The sequence below is a fragment of the Rhinatrema bivittatum genome, chromosome 6 (assembly GCF_901001135.1).
Source record: "Rhinatrema bivittatum chromosome 6, aRhiBiv1.1, whole genome shotgun sequence".
In the NCBI taxonomy this organism is placed as follows: domain Eukaryota; kingdom Metazoa; phylum Chordata; class Amphibia; order Gymnophiona; family Rhinatrematidae; genus Rhinatrema; species Rhinatrema bivittatum.
The window spans coordinates 308,444,096-308,456,964 of NC_042620.1; the positions used below are offsets into that span (position 1 = coordinate 308,444,096).

At 47.3% G+C, this 12,869-nt stretch overlaps 1 protein-coding gene across 1 annotated transcript in view; it reads right to left on the bottom strand.

Moving 5' to 3' along the window:
- LOC115094721 (exocyst complex component 1-like) overlaps positions 1-12,869 on the bottom strand; it is a 340,680-nt gene that overhangs the window by 233,735 nt on the left and 94,076 nt on the right. Inside the window, exons 6-7 of the mRNA XM_029607978.1 lie at positions 6,872-7,099; positions 3,384-3,516 (exon numbers count right to left, since the gene is read on the bottom strand). Of these exons, the coding sequence (XP_029463838.1) occupies positions 3,384-3,516; positions 6,872-7,099 (361 nt within the window). The remainder of the gene's footprint in view (positions 1-3,383; positions 3,517-6,871; positions 7,100-12,869) is intronic.

Sequence of the window (12,869 nt, forward strand, 5' to 3'; positions counted from 1 at the left end):
GTCTTTCACTTCTACCTACCCTTCGGGGTTCTCTCTAAGACAACCACTCCTCAGGGGTCTTTCTCTCTCGTCTACATTTCAGGATATCAGACCTCGCCCCTCGAGGGCCTACCAGCCATTATATCCCAACTTTCCACCTTCAGGAAAATGCCATCATTCTTGTGAATACCTCTACGATCCGGTGCTCCAGCTCCACCCACCAGCAGCGACGTTATCTGCACTGCGGGCTTCCGCCTATTGCTAACATCTGGGGGAGGCTTCACTTCTGAGCCTGTTGAACGTACTGGCACTTCTGGATCAGTACCTTACCTTCCTGCTACCACCATCTACTATAGAAGTACAATAAAGCCTCTATCCATACTGTGTCTGCTATCTGAGTTCAGCATATCGCAGTGGTTCCCCATGGGGCCCCTTCCCATGGGCAGAGCCATCTCCATTGTGAGCAAGGGTCCACAATGCCTCAAACACAATGGAGGGTAAGGCTACTGAGAAGATTACTGCTACTGTGATCAGCCTGCAGGGCTGAGGGTGTTACGTCAACGGCCTCAAAAGGCCTTGCATTCTGTTGAGAAGGGGGTGTTTTCATGTGCCCTTGGGCCTCAGCCCAACCCCAGACGGATCCAGGGCCAAACAGAGGGTTGACGGCGTGTTCCAGCATGGCTGACGGTCTTACCCTCTGCCAGGCCTGCAAGCTCCCAAGGCCAATAACATGATGATGTTGGAAGCTAAATGGTCCTCTGACCATTCCGAGCCCTTTCTGACCTGCCGCTTAGATCAGCATGGAGCAGCAGGCCTAGCCTGAGGATGAGGGCAGATGGGCCTTGACATGAAGACATGACACCACGAAGACATGACACCAAGGCTGATGCGGACGGCATCAGAGACAAGGGCTGGAACAAGACATGACACCAAGGTAGTTGAGGACATGACACCAAGGCTGATGCGAAGACATCACGGAGCAATGGTCGATGCGACGGCATCCTGGACCAGGGTCAATGTGATGGCATCAGGAACAAGATGTTGAAGCGAAGACATGACACCAAGACTGATGCAACGGCATCCAGGACGAGACGAAGAACTTGACTAAGTCCAGACGAGATGAGAAGCTGGGAGGGTGAACATTGGCACTGTCTCTCAGGGCGCCCTACTCAGCCCACCTTCATGGGCAGACCCAATGGGCTGGTCGCGGACCACCCTGTCCCACTGCGCGCCCTACACAGCCCGAGGAGGCTGGTCACGGACCACGCTGAGAATGGGACGAGCGCAGGGAAGAATCCAGTCGAGGTGGGACTCCGACGGCGGAGCCAGATGTCATCCGGAGCTTCACAAAGGCTGGCAAGTCATGAAGCTCAGGAGCGCAGGGACCGAAGTCCACTGCCGGCATCTCCCAAGACGAAGCAGCGTCACCTGGAGATCCACGGCCAGCAGAACGGAAGGCTCAAGAGCACTGAAGCAAACACCAAGAAGGGCAGGACACCAGGGAACTTGGGACATCAGGAAGCAAAAGATCAAGACGAGTCACCAAGACACCTGGACGAGGACCTCAGGCACGAAGACTTGACATGACATGAAGACGAAATGATGAGGAGCTCCACGAAGAAGACCTGACGGATCTCTGGCAGACTGGAGCCTCCAGAGTGAAGTAACTCCGAAGCAAGGTGAAGACTGAAGTGATGGAGCAGCCCTTTTATAGGGCTAGCACAGGAAATTAGTCCATAGGTGGGGCCAGCACACTTCCTGTATCTGGCCCTTTAAATTCTGGAGAGAGGCGTGGCCGCGTGCCTAGGAGGAGGAAGCAAGCAGAGCTGTGCACGACCGTGGACAGTGGCCTGCACAGCGTCGACATCACGAAGAAGCAGGGCTGGCCTGAGAAGCAGGCCCCGATGACGGCAGCGGCTCTAGCCACTGCAGGAAGCCCTGGGGGCGGCTCCAGCCGCCAATCAAGCCTGGGGATGCAGCCTCCTGCTGTGAAGACGATGGCAACGTCGGCAGCGGCTCTGTGCTGCAATGGAAGGCGGAGAAGCCCGCGGCTCCAGCTGCGGTGAAGAGGAGGCTTGATGGGCGGCCTCCGGCATGAAGAAAGGTGAGTGCCTGCTTGCGGGGGAAGCTCCACGACAGGTTCATGACAGAGGGGATGGGGAGGAAAAGAGTACTGAGTCCATCCTAGGAGAAGGAAGTACCAAAGTCTGTCCTGGGGAGGGGAGAAGGAAGGGGAGAATACTGGGATATTCCCTCCACTAATCCACAGGAGTCTCAAGTTTTCCAGAATTTATAAGCTCCTAAGTATGCTTATTGGTTTTCCCAGTTCAATATTTCTCAGCACATTTCTCTTTCTAATTTGTGATCTAATTCTGTATTTGATAAGGGTCTGTTTGAGTTCTGTGTGTGACAAAGGTGAGCTATTTTACTAGTGTTTATTTTCTATGTAGGGTTCTGTAGCAGTTCCGTTTGCTTTGTTTTCCTAATAAGAAGTATATTGCTGCTCTACAGCCTGGTGTAATTTTGCAGTACTGTGATTACATAGGAAGGAATGTTGGTATTTGTCTATGCTGTTATAATATAACATGTTTATTACAATGGTTCTGAATGTCTTTTTGGGAAGATTTTGTGTTATGTCATCATGGGACTGATGGTGGAGGGAGTTGTGCCGCTGAATATACTCAGCTATCTTAAAGTTAGCTGGTTATGTCGAACTGGCTAATTTTAGGACAGACCTATGGTCCAACCAGAGTTAGCCACATACATTAAACGGATAATTCTGAACATAGTCCACATAGAGGTTTGTGGTCATGACGCTGTTGCTACCAATTTCCCTTCTTTTGGTGCCATAGATTGTTCAAGCCCTTTCTGGAGTCTTGGGGTGCTGTTGCCTCTTCTGCTGATGCCTGTTAGCAAGTTTCATAAAACTTTGATGGAAACCCCCAAAGTTAAAATCAAAAATAGGATTGAATGCTTCCCTTATTGACTTTGATGGAAATGAATGAAGCAAATGACCTGAATGAAACAAATGAGTTTCTGATCTGAATCGAATAAGACAGAAAAATAAACAGAAAACGGAATCAAACCAAAAAATGTTTTCTGTGAATACCTCTACTACTTTTTTAATTAGACCAATGTAAAAAGATGATACAAATGAACATTCAAAATCAGAGAGAGTTCTTTAGATATGCTCTTAAAAGCTCATCTGTTACAACATCTTTTTATGTTTAACCAATAAAAAGTAACACGCAACATACTAGGATTCCAGTTTTATCCAGGAATGATATGACATAGTATGTATCACCTGATCATTGGTCTTATTTTGGATTTGCATTACAGAAGAAAGTTTTGGTTTATGGAATGAAGATCTGTGCAACTTGCACAATGATGGAGAGGCTGCTTACCAGGTTTCAACTGTACCCTCATGCAGCTGCGCAATGCATCCATAGCAGTAATGCAACCCATAATTGCATCAGGGCTGGAAAAGTCACTGGAATGCAAGGTCTGGCAGTGCTGCTCACTCAGATTCAATTTCTCCTGCAAAAGACCAATCCTGCCTTATTAGACATGTGTACTCCTTACCCTCTCAATACTACTTTTATAGGTCAGGACATGTAACTTTAATTTGCTTCTAGTATATAATGAGCCTTTCTATCAAATTGAACTGGTGGTGATTTTAAGTCATAGTTAATAAAAATTCTCATGGATAACAAAAAGTATCATACAATCATGTTCTGTAGTAGTGGTATTCACTCCCAGTCCTCGAGTTCCACCAACAGGTCAGGTTTTCAGGCTATTGCTAATGAAAAGAAAATTGGTTCTTACCTGATAATTTTCATTCCTGTAGTACCACGGATCAGTCCAGACTCCTGGGTTTTGCCCCCCCTCTAGCAGATGGAGACAGAAGTTTACAAACAAAACTCCGCCTTATCTAGGCTGGTGCCACCTACAGTCTGGCAATATTACTTAATGTCAAAGCAGAATGGATTACCAACAACCCAACTAACTATATATTAACTAATAACGGTAAACTGGCTCAGTAAACCCCCAACTGGGAACAGAACCTGAGCCATCGATAACGGGCCATACAGGATTGATCTGTGAATGAAAAAACAAATAGTACGGACTCTCCCTTTCCTTGGAAGAGCAGATGGGCGGGACTCTGGACTGATCCGTGGTACTACAGGAACGAAATTATCAGGTAAGATGCCAGCTTTCGCAACTAATAACTACACAATGAAAAAAAATTGTATGCTTTTGACAACTTTGCATTTGACACATAATTCCACCTGTACATGTTTCACGTTGTATAACCTATTGATATCAAAATAAGTGATATGCAGAATTTTTTATTCCATTCCTTTTAGCCTTACATCTCAAGGAACGTGAGGTACTTGGGGAAAAAACTGCATTACATTTTTTGTTCTAACATTCTATCTGGGCTAGGTATGGATTTGTCCTCTTTGCTTGCAAACATAGTAATATAGTAAATGAGAGCAGAGAAGGACCATCTGGCCCATCCAGTCTGCCAAGTTATGCTATCCACACTGGTAGAGGTACATTCTAGTTGTCAGACATAGATTGTGACCACTTGCGAGATTTCTTCTTATTCAGAATATTTTATTTTTTTCTCTCCTTTGTATGCCACCTTTTTGTGTTCCCTTCAGCACCCACTTTTCCCATGCCTAAGCACAATGCTCTGTAAAATTCTTAATAGCCAACAATACTGTTGTAGCTATTGCCTGAACATCTGGCCTCCTCAATTCCTGGCTTAGCCTGCTAGACAGACCTGGCTATGTGAGGGTATACATTTCCACTGGGACTTCTAGTTTCACGTGCAGTGAAACTAGAAGTCTAGTGACTGATTCTATTATCACATTGTAAACAGCTAGCATTACTAGTGAGCCTTCTAAGTCCCTTGCATAGCCTGCCAGACATACCTGGCTATATGAGCACCGGCATTTCTACTAGAATTTCTGGTTCTTATGGAACTTGTAGCCTGCCAGAGAGACCAGCTATTAGTTGATTCTACCAGTACAGCTGCCAGACAAGCTTGATCATGTGGATACCTTTACTTTTACTAGGACTTCTTACATATCATGTTAACCACTTTGTCATACATTCTGGCAGCCCTAGCATTTATTACTCAACTAAGACAGTACAGCTTTATGAATGCTAAAACACTAGCTGTTGCGGTCTCGGTCGCCACCGTGGCGTCCGAGGCCTTACCTGCTCCTCGGGTCCCGGAGAGCTGCCGCGCTCCGCGGATTCGGGTCCTCAGCCCCTGCTTCCTCCCGCGTTCCGCGTACTCGGGACCTCTGCCGCTGCTTCCTCCTGCCGCTCCGACCCCCTGCGGCCCTATGGGGCCTTCGGACGCCATGCGCCAGCTCCCTCATGGCCGCCGGCGTTCTCTCGCGGCTAGCTCCGCCCCCAGGCGCGCGCACGCGGCTGATCTCCGTTTTTAAAGGGACCAGCGCGGGAAAACTCGGCTCCTCCCGTTTCTGACGTCAGACGCTGCTGGGCTATTTAAGCCCTGCAGTTCCTAGCCTTCTTTGCCTTGCAACGAGGTTCCCTACTTCTGGTAGCTCTGAGTTGCGTTCCTGGATTGTCTGTTTCCTGCCTGACCCTGCTTGCCTGACTCCGCTTGCCTGTCTCCTGCCTTGACCTCGGATAGCTTGACCACGCTTATCTTCAGCCTGCCTTGACTCCGGTCCGTGACTTCGACTCCTGTTGTCTTCAGCCTGCCTTGACTCCGGTCCGTGACTTCGACTCCTGTTATCTTCAGCCTGCCTTGACCCCGGTTCGTGACCCGACCACTGCTTGCTCGCCGCCTGCCCAGACTCCAGTCCGGATTCCACTCCTGGGTTTCTTCGTTCTCGCCTAAGTCCCAGCGGTCCGGGTCCCTACGGGCTCCTCCTGGGGGGACCTCGGGCTTCCAGGGCGAAGACTCCTAAGTCCTAGCAACCCGGGCTCCCACAGCTCCTCTGGAGGAGTCACGGGTTTCCAGGTGAAGCTCCAATTGCCCAGTGGGAGTTCTGCCTACCGACTGTTCCTTCGGGTCGGTCGGCCTAAGGATCCACATCCGGATTGTCTCCATCGCAACACTAGCTGCTAGGTCGTTCTTTCAGCCTGTCTTCACTTTTAGGAATTAAGGATACTCTGTGCTTATTCCATGCCCTTTTAAATTCCATTACTGTTTCAGCTGCCACCACCCACCCTGCCACCAACTTTTCCAAACATTTGTTTTTCTTTCCTCTCAACAAATTGTGGGATCTGCCTCAGCTGGACAACCTGGGGGTTCAAAAGGTCCTAGAGATACTTTTGATGCTGGGAACAAAACCTCAATTTTCTCTCTGGTACCCTCAGATCAAAACAATAAAAATAACAACAAAAAGTGAAATCAAAAGTTGAAATGATGAAAATAAAGCCATTGGGCTTGAAAGAAAGTAATATTGCTGGTCATATATAGTAGAAGGAATATTATTTATTTATTTATTTATTTATTTAAGTGTTTTTATATACCGGGATACGTTGGGAACATCATCTCGGGATACGTTGGGAACATCATATTATCTAGAAGAGTGCTCGTTACTTTGGCAGCTGAGACAACTCTTATTTGACTAACCAAAAAATATTCCAAAGTATTATTGTAGATTAACTCTTAGGGGATTTATAGGTCCCTTCTTCAGGTGTCTCTGTAGGAGAGGCAGTTGAGGATAGGAGTTGTGTGATATTGGAAGTTCATGTACAATAACAACCAACTATGGTTTGATTCAATAAAAGATATCTCAACCACTAAAGCATTACCTGGGACCAATACAGCAAGAAACATTTTAATCAAGAAACGTTCTAAGAAGAGAATTCTAGCAGTAGAATTCTGCATGTTACGTACAGTGAGGAAATAGACCTCAAGCATCAGCTTCTGCTGGTTAGAGTCTATAAGCTGCAGCAGGGAGTTTCCCTTTTGGATATGATCCATTTGTTGCTTCACACTCCCCAGCATGTTGACATGGACCTCCAGTGACTTCTCTACCCGGCACACCTCTGCCAGAGCCTCCTCCATAGAGACCATCAGTAGTGTTACTTGCTCTTCTGAGGATATTATGGTCCGCAAATTCTCCTATAATATCAAATAGGGACATGAATTAGAAAAACTCGCATTATAACAAGATAAGTAAATGTTGTGTTTGATTTCAAACTATCTAATTAGTTGGTGTGCAGAATGTTAGTGTCCCAGAAAAGTCTTGTTTTACCTGCTGATTGAAATGCTTAACAATTTTATTAAAAATAGCTTGCATATATTTTCTAGTGTGATAAGTAGTAAAACAAAATGGAATCATTTTGGAATGAAAGGCACTGCTCTGGGAGAATAAGCTATGGTCCTTCTAAATCTCTTGACATATTTATTCACTTCCTGGTTCAGGTGTGAAGCAAGGAACTCAGAAGAACAGAGCTGGACCTGAATCCACTTTTCAAGAATAAGATACAGGAAAGTAGGTAGAATAAAATATTTTATCTAAGAGATAATCTTGGATAGGCAGGCCCATGTTTAGGCAAAGGCAATGTAGGCAGCTGCCTCTGGTGCCAAATTTTCATAGGTGCTGGAGTATTGCCGCTGTCATGCTGTTATCTGTTATTGCCGCCATGGAGCCACTTTTCCAGCAGAGGAGCTCAGGACTCTCAACAGCGGCAATTCCTTGTAGCAAATTCAGCATAGGGCCTGACAGCATATCTGTAAGATTTGTGCTGTGGCAAGACTGTCTCAGCCTACAGGGAAGGGCTAATAGATCCTCACCAACAGTGACTCAACCTACAGGGAAGGCCAAATAGGTCCTCACCAATTGCTGGTATAGGTGAAGCTTCTGATCAGTCTCTGCTGGGAAGAGATGACTCAAGAGATTCACCTATATCAACTCCTTTTCCCTCAGGTTGAGCCCTTGGGTTTCAGAGGCTGGCAGGTCTTAAGCGAGAGTCTCTATGGAGCAGGCATAAATGTAGGTCCAGTATCAGGCTAGGGTCAGAAGAAAGTGGCAAACTAGAAGAGTCCATGACCAGGCAAAGATTGGTATTGAGCAGCAGGCAAACATGACTAATAATCTGGGCAAGAGTTAGAAGTAGGCTGTAGGCAAAAGTGGTCATGTCTAGGCTAAGGTCAGATCCAAAAGTCAGTCCGATGGCAGGCAGAGGAGACGAGGAGAAAGACACGAGAGAATTTAAAGGAGGCAAGGCTGGACAAAAACAAGACAAGCTGGGCTGGAAAGACGAGGCAGCCTCAGGATGAAGCAGGAAGTGACACTACACACATCTGTTTAACTGACCAGTTGCTGAGGTGAAGGAGGGATACCTCAGAAGCCCTATATAGGGCTGGAGCCCTGATGTCATCGGGAGGTGCTGCAGGTACGTTCTCGCCACAGGCCCTTTAATTGTGGCACAGGCTGGCAAGCACATGCCTAGAGGAGCTGTAGAGGTGAGTGATGACAGCGCCTTCCTGCTGCGGAGTGAGCATCCAGCAGCATCAAATGAGTGCCATGGGAATTTTTGATGTTGAATCATCCTGAGATTTTCATCCATTAGCAGAAGGCAGATCCAGGCATTATGCACACAAACGTCCTCCTCTTTCTTAAGCACACACTTACATGTTCACTCTTACATACAAACAAGATCATTCTCACACACACACATGCCTACTCACACACACACACACACAGACACACACATGCCCACTGTCATACACACACACACACACACATGCGCATGCTCACTCTCACACACTCACAAACCCACTCATACATACACATATGCCCACTCACACACTATCACATACATCCTGTTCACACACAAACAAATACACACATGCTCACTCATTCTTTTTCTCCTGGCTTGAAACCACTAGATGAAGCAGCTTCCTTCTTCAGCCTGCACGGCAGAAAAGTCTCCTTCTCCTTCTTCAGCCACTCGAGTCAACCCTGCCTCCTCACCTGGTCATGTGGGCTGATACTGCCTCTTTACCTAGCCACACGGGCTGATGAGACTCCTCTTCAACTGGTCGCACGGCTGACATTTCCTCTCCACATTCTTCTGGAACTGCAGGCCAATGAAACTCTTTTTCATTCTTTCTGCCCACCCACATGGCTGATGCTCCTCTTCCTTTCTGCCTGTTCAGATGATTTGATCCTCTGGGACTTGAGCAGGCTCTTCTTTGCTGTGCTTGGAGTTTTGCGGGTTTGGAACAGAGACCCATCAATTCCATCAGAATTACAGAGTCTCCAGGCCAAATCAGCAGAGTTCCCACGTGTACCTAGGAGTTCTCATGTGCTGACAGGCGCAGCAGGGCCCTGCATTTCTATAGTAATAGGAAATGTATATAAGAGGAGAGGAAGGGGCTGCCACAGAGCCTGTCAGAACACAGACCTGCACTGAACCTGCTGTGAGGAGTTACTGCTGTTGCAGGGCCTGGGCTGATTCTGAGGAGAGGAGAGAATGCTGGGAGAAGGGATGATCTAGGCAGAGAATCTGGGTCCCTAATACCTACGATGACCACTGGGGAGGTTATCCCCCCCAACCCACATTGCCTATGGATATCCCCATTACAAATCTGTCCATGTAGCTAGGTATATAGCTATTGGCAGATATCTGACTCTGTCTTTAAGGAGTTATATGTTATCAAATCGATTTTCAGTGGAGAAAGAGAGATGGAGACGAGGAGGAGGGTGGTGGAGGAGTTGCATAGATGGATTGTTAACTCTTTATCTCTTTCTCATCTTCACTGCTGCCCTCTTAGCCTTGTGAGATATGTCTATTGTTTTACAAACACTTAATAGTAAAAGGCTTGTAGGGTCCTCAGCCATCGGCTGGATTGGAAAGCTAGCAGGATAGATTTATCCTACTGACTTAGCTCAGATATTTCAAAGTTTGCTGGATAAGTATATCTTTCATGCATCCCTAAAGATATCTGGATAACTTAGCAGGATAATGCTCAATATAGCAGAGTTGCTTACCTGTAACAGGTGTTCTCCCTGGACAGCAGGATGTTAGTCCTCACATATGGGTGACATCATCAGATGGTCAAAGTTTCTAGAACTTTGACTGGCACACTGAACATGCCCAGCATGCCACTAACCCTGCAGCCAGCAGGGGTCCCCCTTCAGTCTCGTTTGTAGTGAAAAGTATGAGCAAAAAATAAAATAATAAAACGGAAGCAAACCCAACTCCGTGGGGTGGTGGGCGGGTTTCGTGAGGACTAACATCCTGCTGTCCTGGGAGAACACCTGTTACAGGTAATCAACTTTGCTTTCTCCCAGGACAAGCAGGATGGTAGTCCTCACATATGGGTGAATAGCAAGCTACAGGCTGAGTCATACGTATGAGGCCAAGCAGCACTGAACATGTGCAACAGGCACAACAACTGGGGTGCTGTTGGCAAGGATGAGGCAGCCTGAAATTCACAGCGGGTCGAGGTAGGACGAGTTGGTTCCCATACTGGAAACAAATTCCTTAGGACAGACTGGCCAAAGATGGAATCTTGTCATCCAGCCTTGTCCAGGCAGTAGTGGGCTGAGAAGGTGTGGAGAGAGCTCCATGTCGCAACCATGCAGATGTCAGCAATCTGTACTGAACGGTAGTGTGCTACTGACGTTGCCATTGCTCTGACTGAGTGTGCCTTCACTCAACCCTGTAGTGGAAGGCCTGCTTGCTGGTAAAAGAATGTGATGCAACCAGTTTGACAGTGTTTGCTTGTTCTTATCAAAAGAGACAAAGAGATGGGTGGACTTCCTGTGGGCTGTAGTGTGGACTAAGTAAAACGCAAGAGCACGCTTACAGTCCAAGGTGTGGAGAGCTTGCTCACCTGGGTGAGTGTGAGGTCTTGGAAAGAAAGTGGGCAAGGCTATGGACTGATTTAAATGGAAATCAGTTACCACCTTAGGAAGGAATTTAGGGTGAGTACGGAGAACCACCCAGTCATAGAGGAACCTTGTGTAGGGTGAGAGGGGAACAAAGGCCTGTAACTCACTCACTCTGCAAGTGAGTAACAGGCCCACGTAAGGTATGAGCTCGCAGGAGTGCAAGGGCTCAAAAGGAGTGTGCATGAGCCGTGCAAGTACGACATTGAGCTCCCATGCCATGACCGGTGGCCGCAGAGAAGGCTTAAGCTGTACAAAGCCTCTCATGAAGCGACTCACCAGGGGTTGAGCCGTTATCAGGGCATCCCCTATTCCTTGATGGTAAGCAGAGATGGCACTAAGGTGCATTCGGATAGATGATGTCTGGAGACCAGATTCCCAGAAGTGCCAGAGATAATCTAATAGACTCGACGTGGGGCAAGAAAAGGGATCCAAGCTTTTTTGTGTGCACCACAAAGTAAATCTCTTCCATTTAGAGCAGTAGGATTTCCGCTTGGAAGCCTTCCGTGAAGACACAAGGACTTGAGATACGTCACTTGAAAGGTTGAGTGGTTGTAGTATCAGCCTTTCAACATCCAGGCTGTCAGGGAGAGGGCCTGGAGGTTTGGGTGGCGTAACTTGCCGTGATTCTGTGTTATGAGGTTGGGCAACGTGCCCAGGCAAATGGAGTCCTGGACAGAGAAGTCGCGAAGGATGGGAAACCAAATTTGGCATGGCCAGTACGGGGCTATGAGAATCATTGAGCCCAAGTCCTGTTGTAGCTTCACAAGAGTGTTGCTTATTAGCGGAATCTGAGGATACGCATAAAGCAGGCCTTTGTTCCAGGGATGGGCGAAGGCATCCCTGGCTGGTGCATACCGGTCCCTGTGCAGGGAGCAGATGTTTTCCACTTTGTGGTTCTCACTAGACGTAAAGAGGTCAAAGGTCGGATGACCCCATCAGTGGAAGATTCTACTCGCAACCGAGGGATCCAGAGACCATTCGTAGGGTTGGAAACTTCAGCTGAGGCGGTCCGCCAGTACATTCTGTGTGCCCGCTAGATAAGTGGCTCACAGAAGAATGGAATGCGACAGGGCCCAGGCCCAAATCTGCACCGCCTTCTGGCAAAGCAGATAAGAGCCCGTGCCCCTCTGTTTTTCAGGTACCACATTGCAACTTGGTTGTCTGCTTGAATCAGGACAACTTTGTTGGCGAGGTAATCCTGAAATTTATAAAGGGCGTACCGCATCGCCCAAAGCTCCAGAAAGTTGATTTGATGGGTCGCTTTGGCTTTTGTCCAAGTCCCTTGAGTTTGAAGGCCTTGGACGTGTGCTCCCCAACCTAGGTTGGAGGAATCTGTAGTTAAGGTCACCTGAGGAGCCGGTTGTTGGAAAGGAAGACCCATCTAAAAGTTGGCTTTTTGTGTCCACCAGGCAAGGGACAGACGAAGCTGGCTGGTTATGTGTACCATGGACGACAGCAACTGAGTAGCTTGTCGCCACTGGGATTTCAGAGTCCATTGGGTCACTCTCATGGCAAGACATGCCATAAGGGTGACATGGACTGCTGATGCCATGTGGCCGAGCAATCTTAGTAGCTGGCAAGCTGATGCTCTTTTTCAACGGCGGATAAAGCTAGCAAGGTTGGACAGCGTAATCACATGGTCGTTGGGTAAGAATGCTCTGGACAGTGTCGTGTCTAGGTCTGCTCCTTAAAGGAGAGAAGAAAAAGTTATCGCACTCTGAGGTAATACCTATGCAAAGTGGTAAGATAGCCTGTTTATTGCAAAGTGCACTATTACCATAAAACACAACCCTTTTCTTATCGCATGCGATATTTACTACGTTTTGATAAATCTAGGCCTAAAGTAGGAAACTACTGTCGATATTTTAACTAACTTGAAAAAAAGAAACTCTGTTCTAATCACATGATTTTTTATTTATTAAGCAAAGAAAGCAAAAACAGAAAAGTAAAAAGGAAGCTTATCTCATCTCTATCAGATCTCTGTAT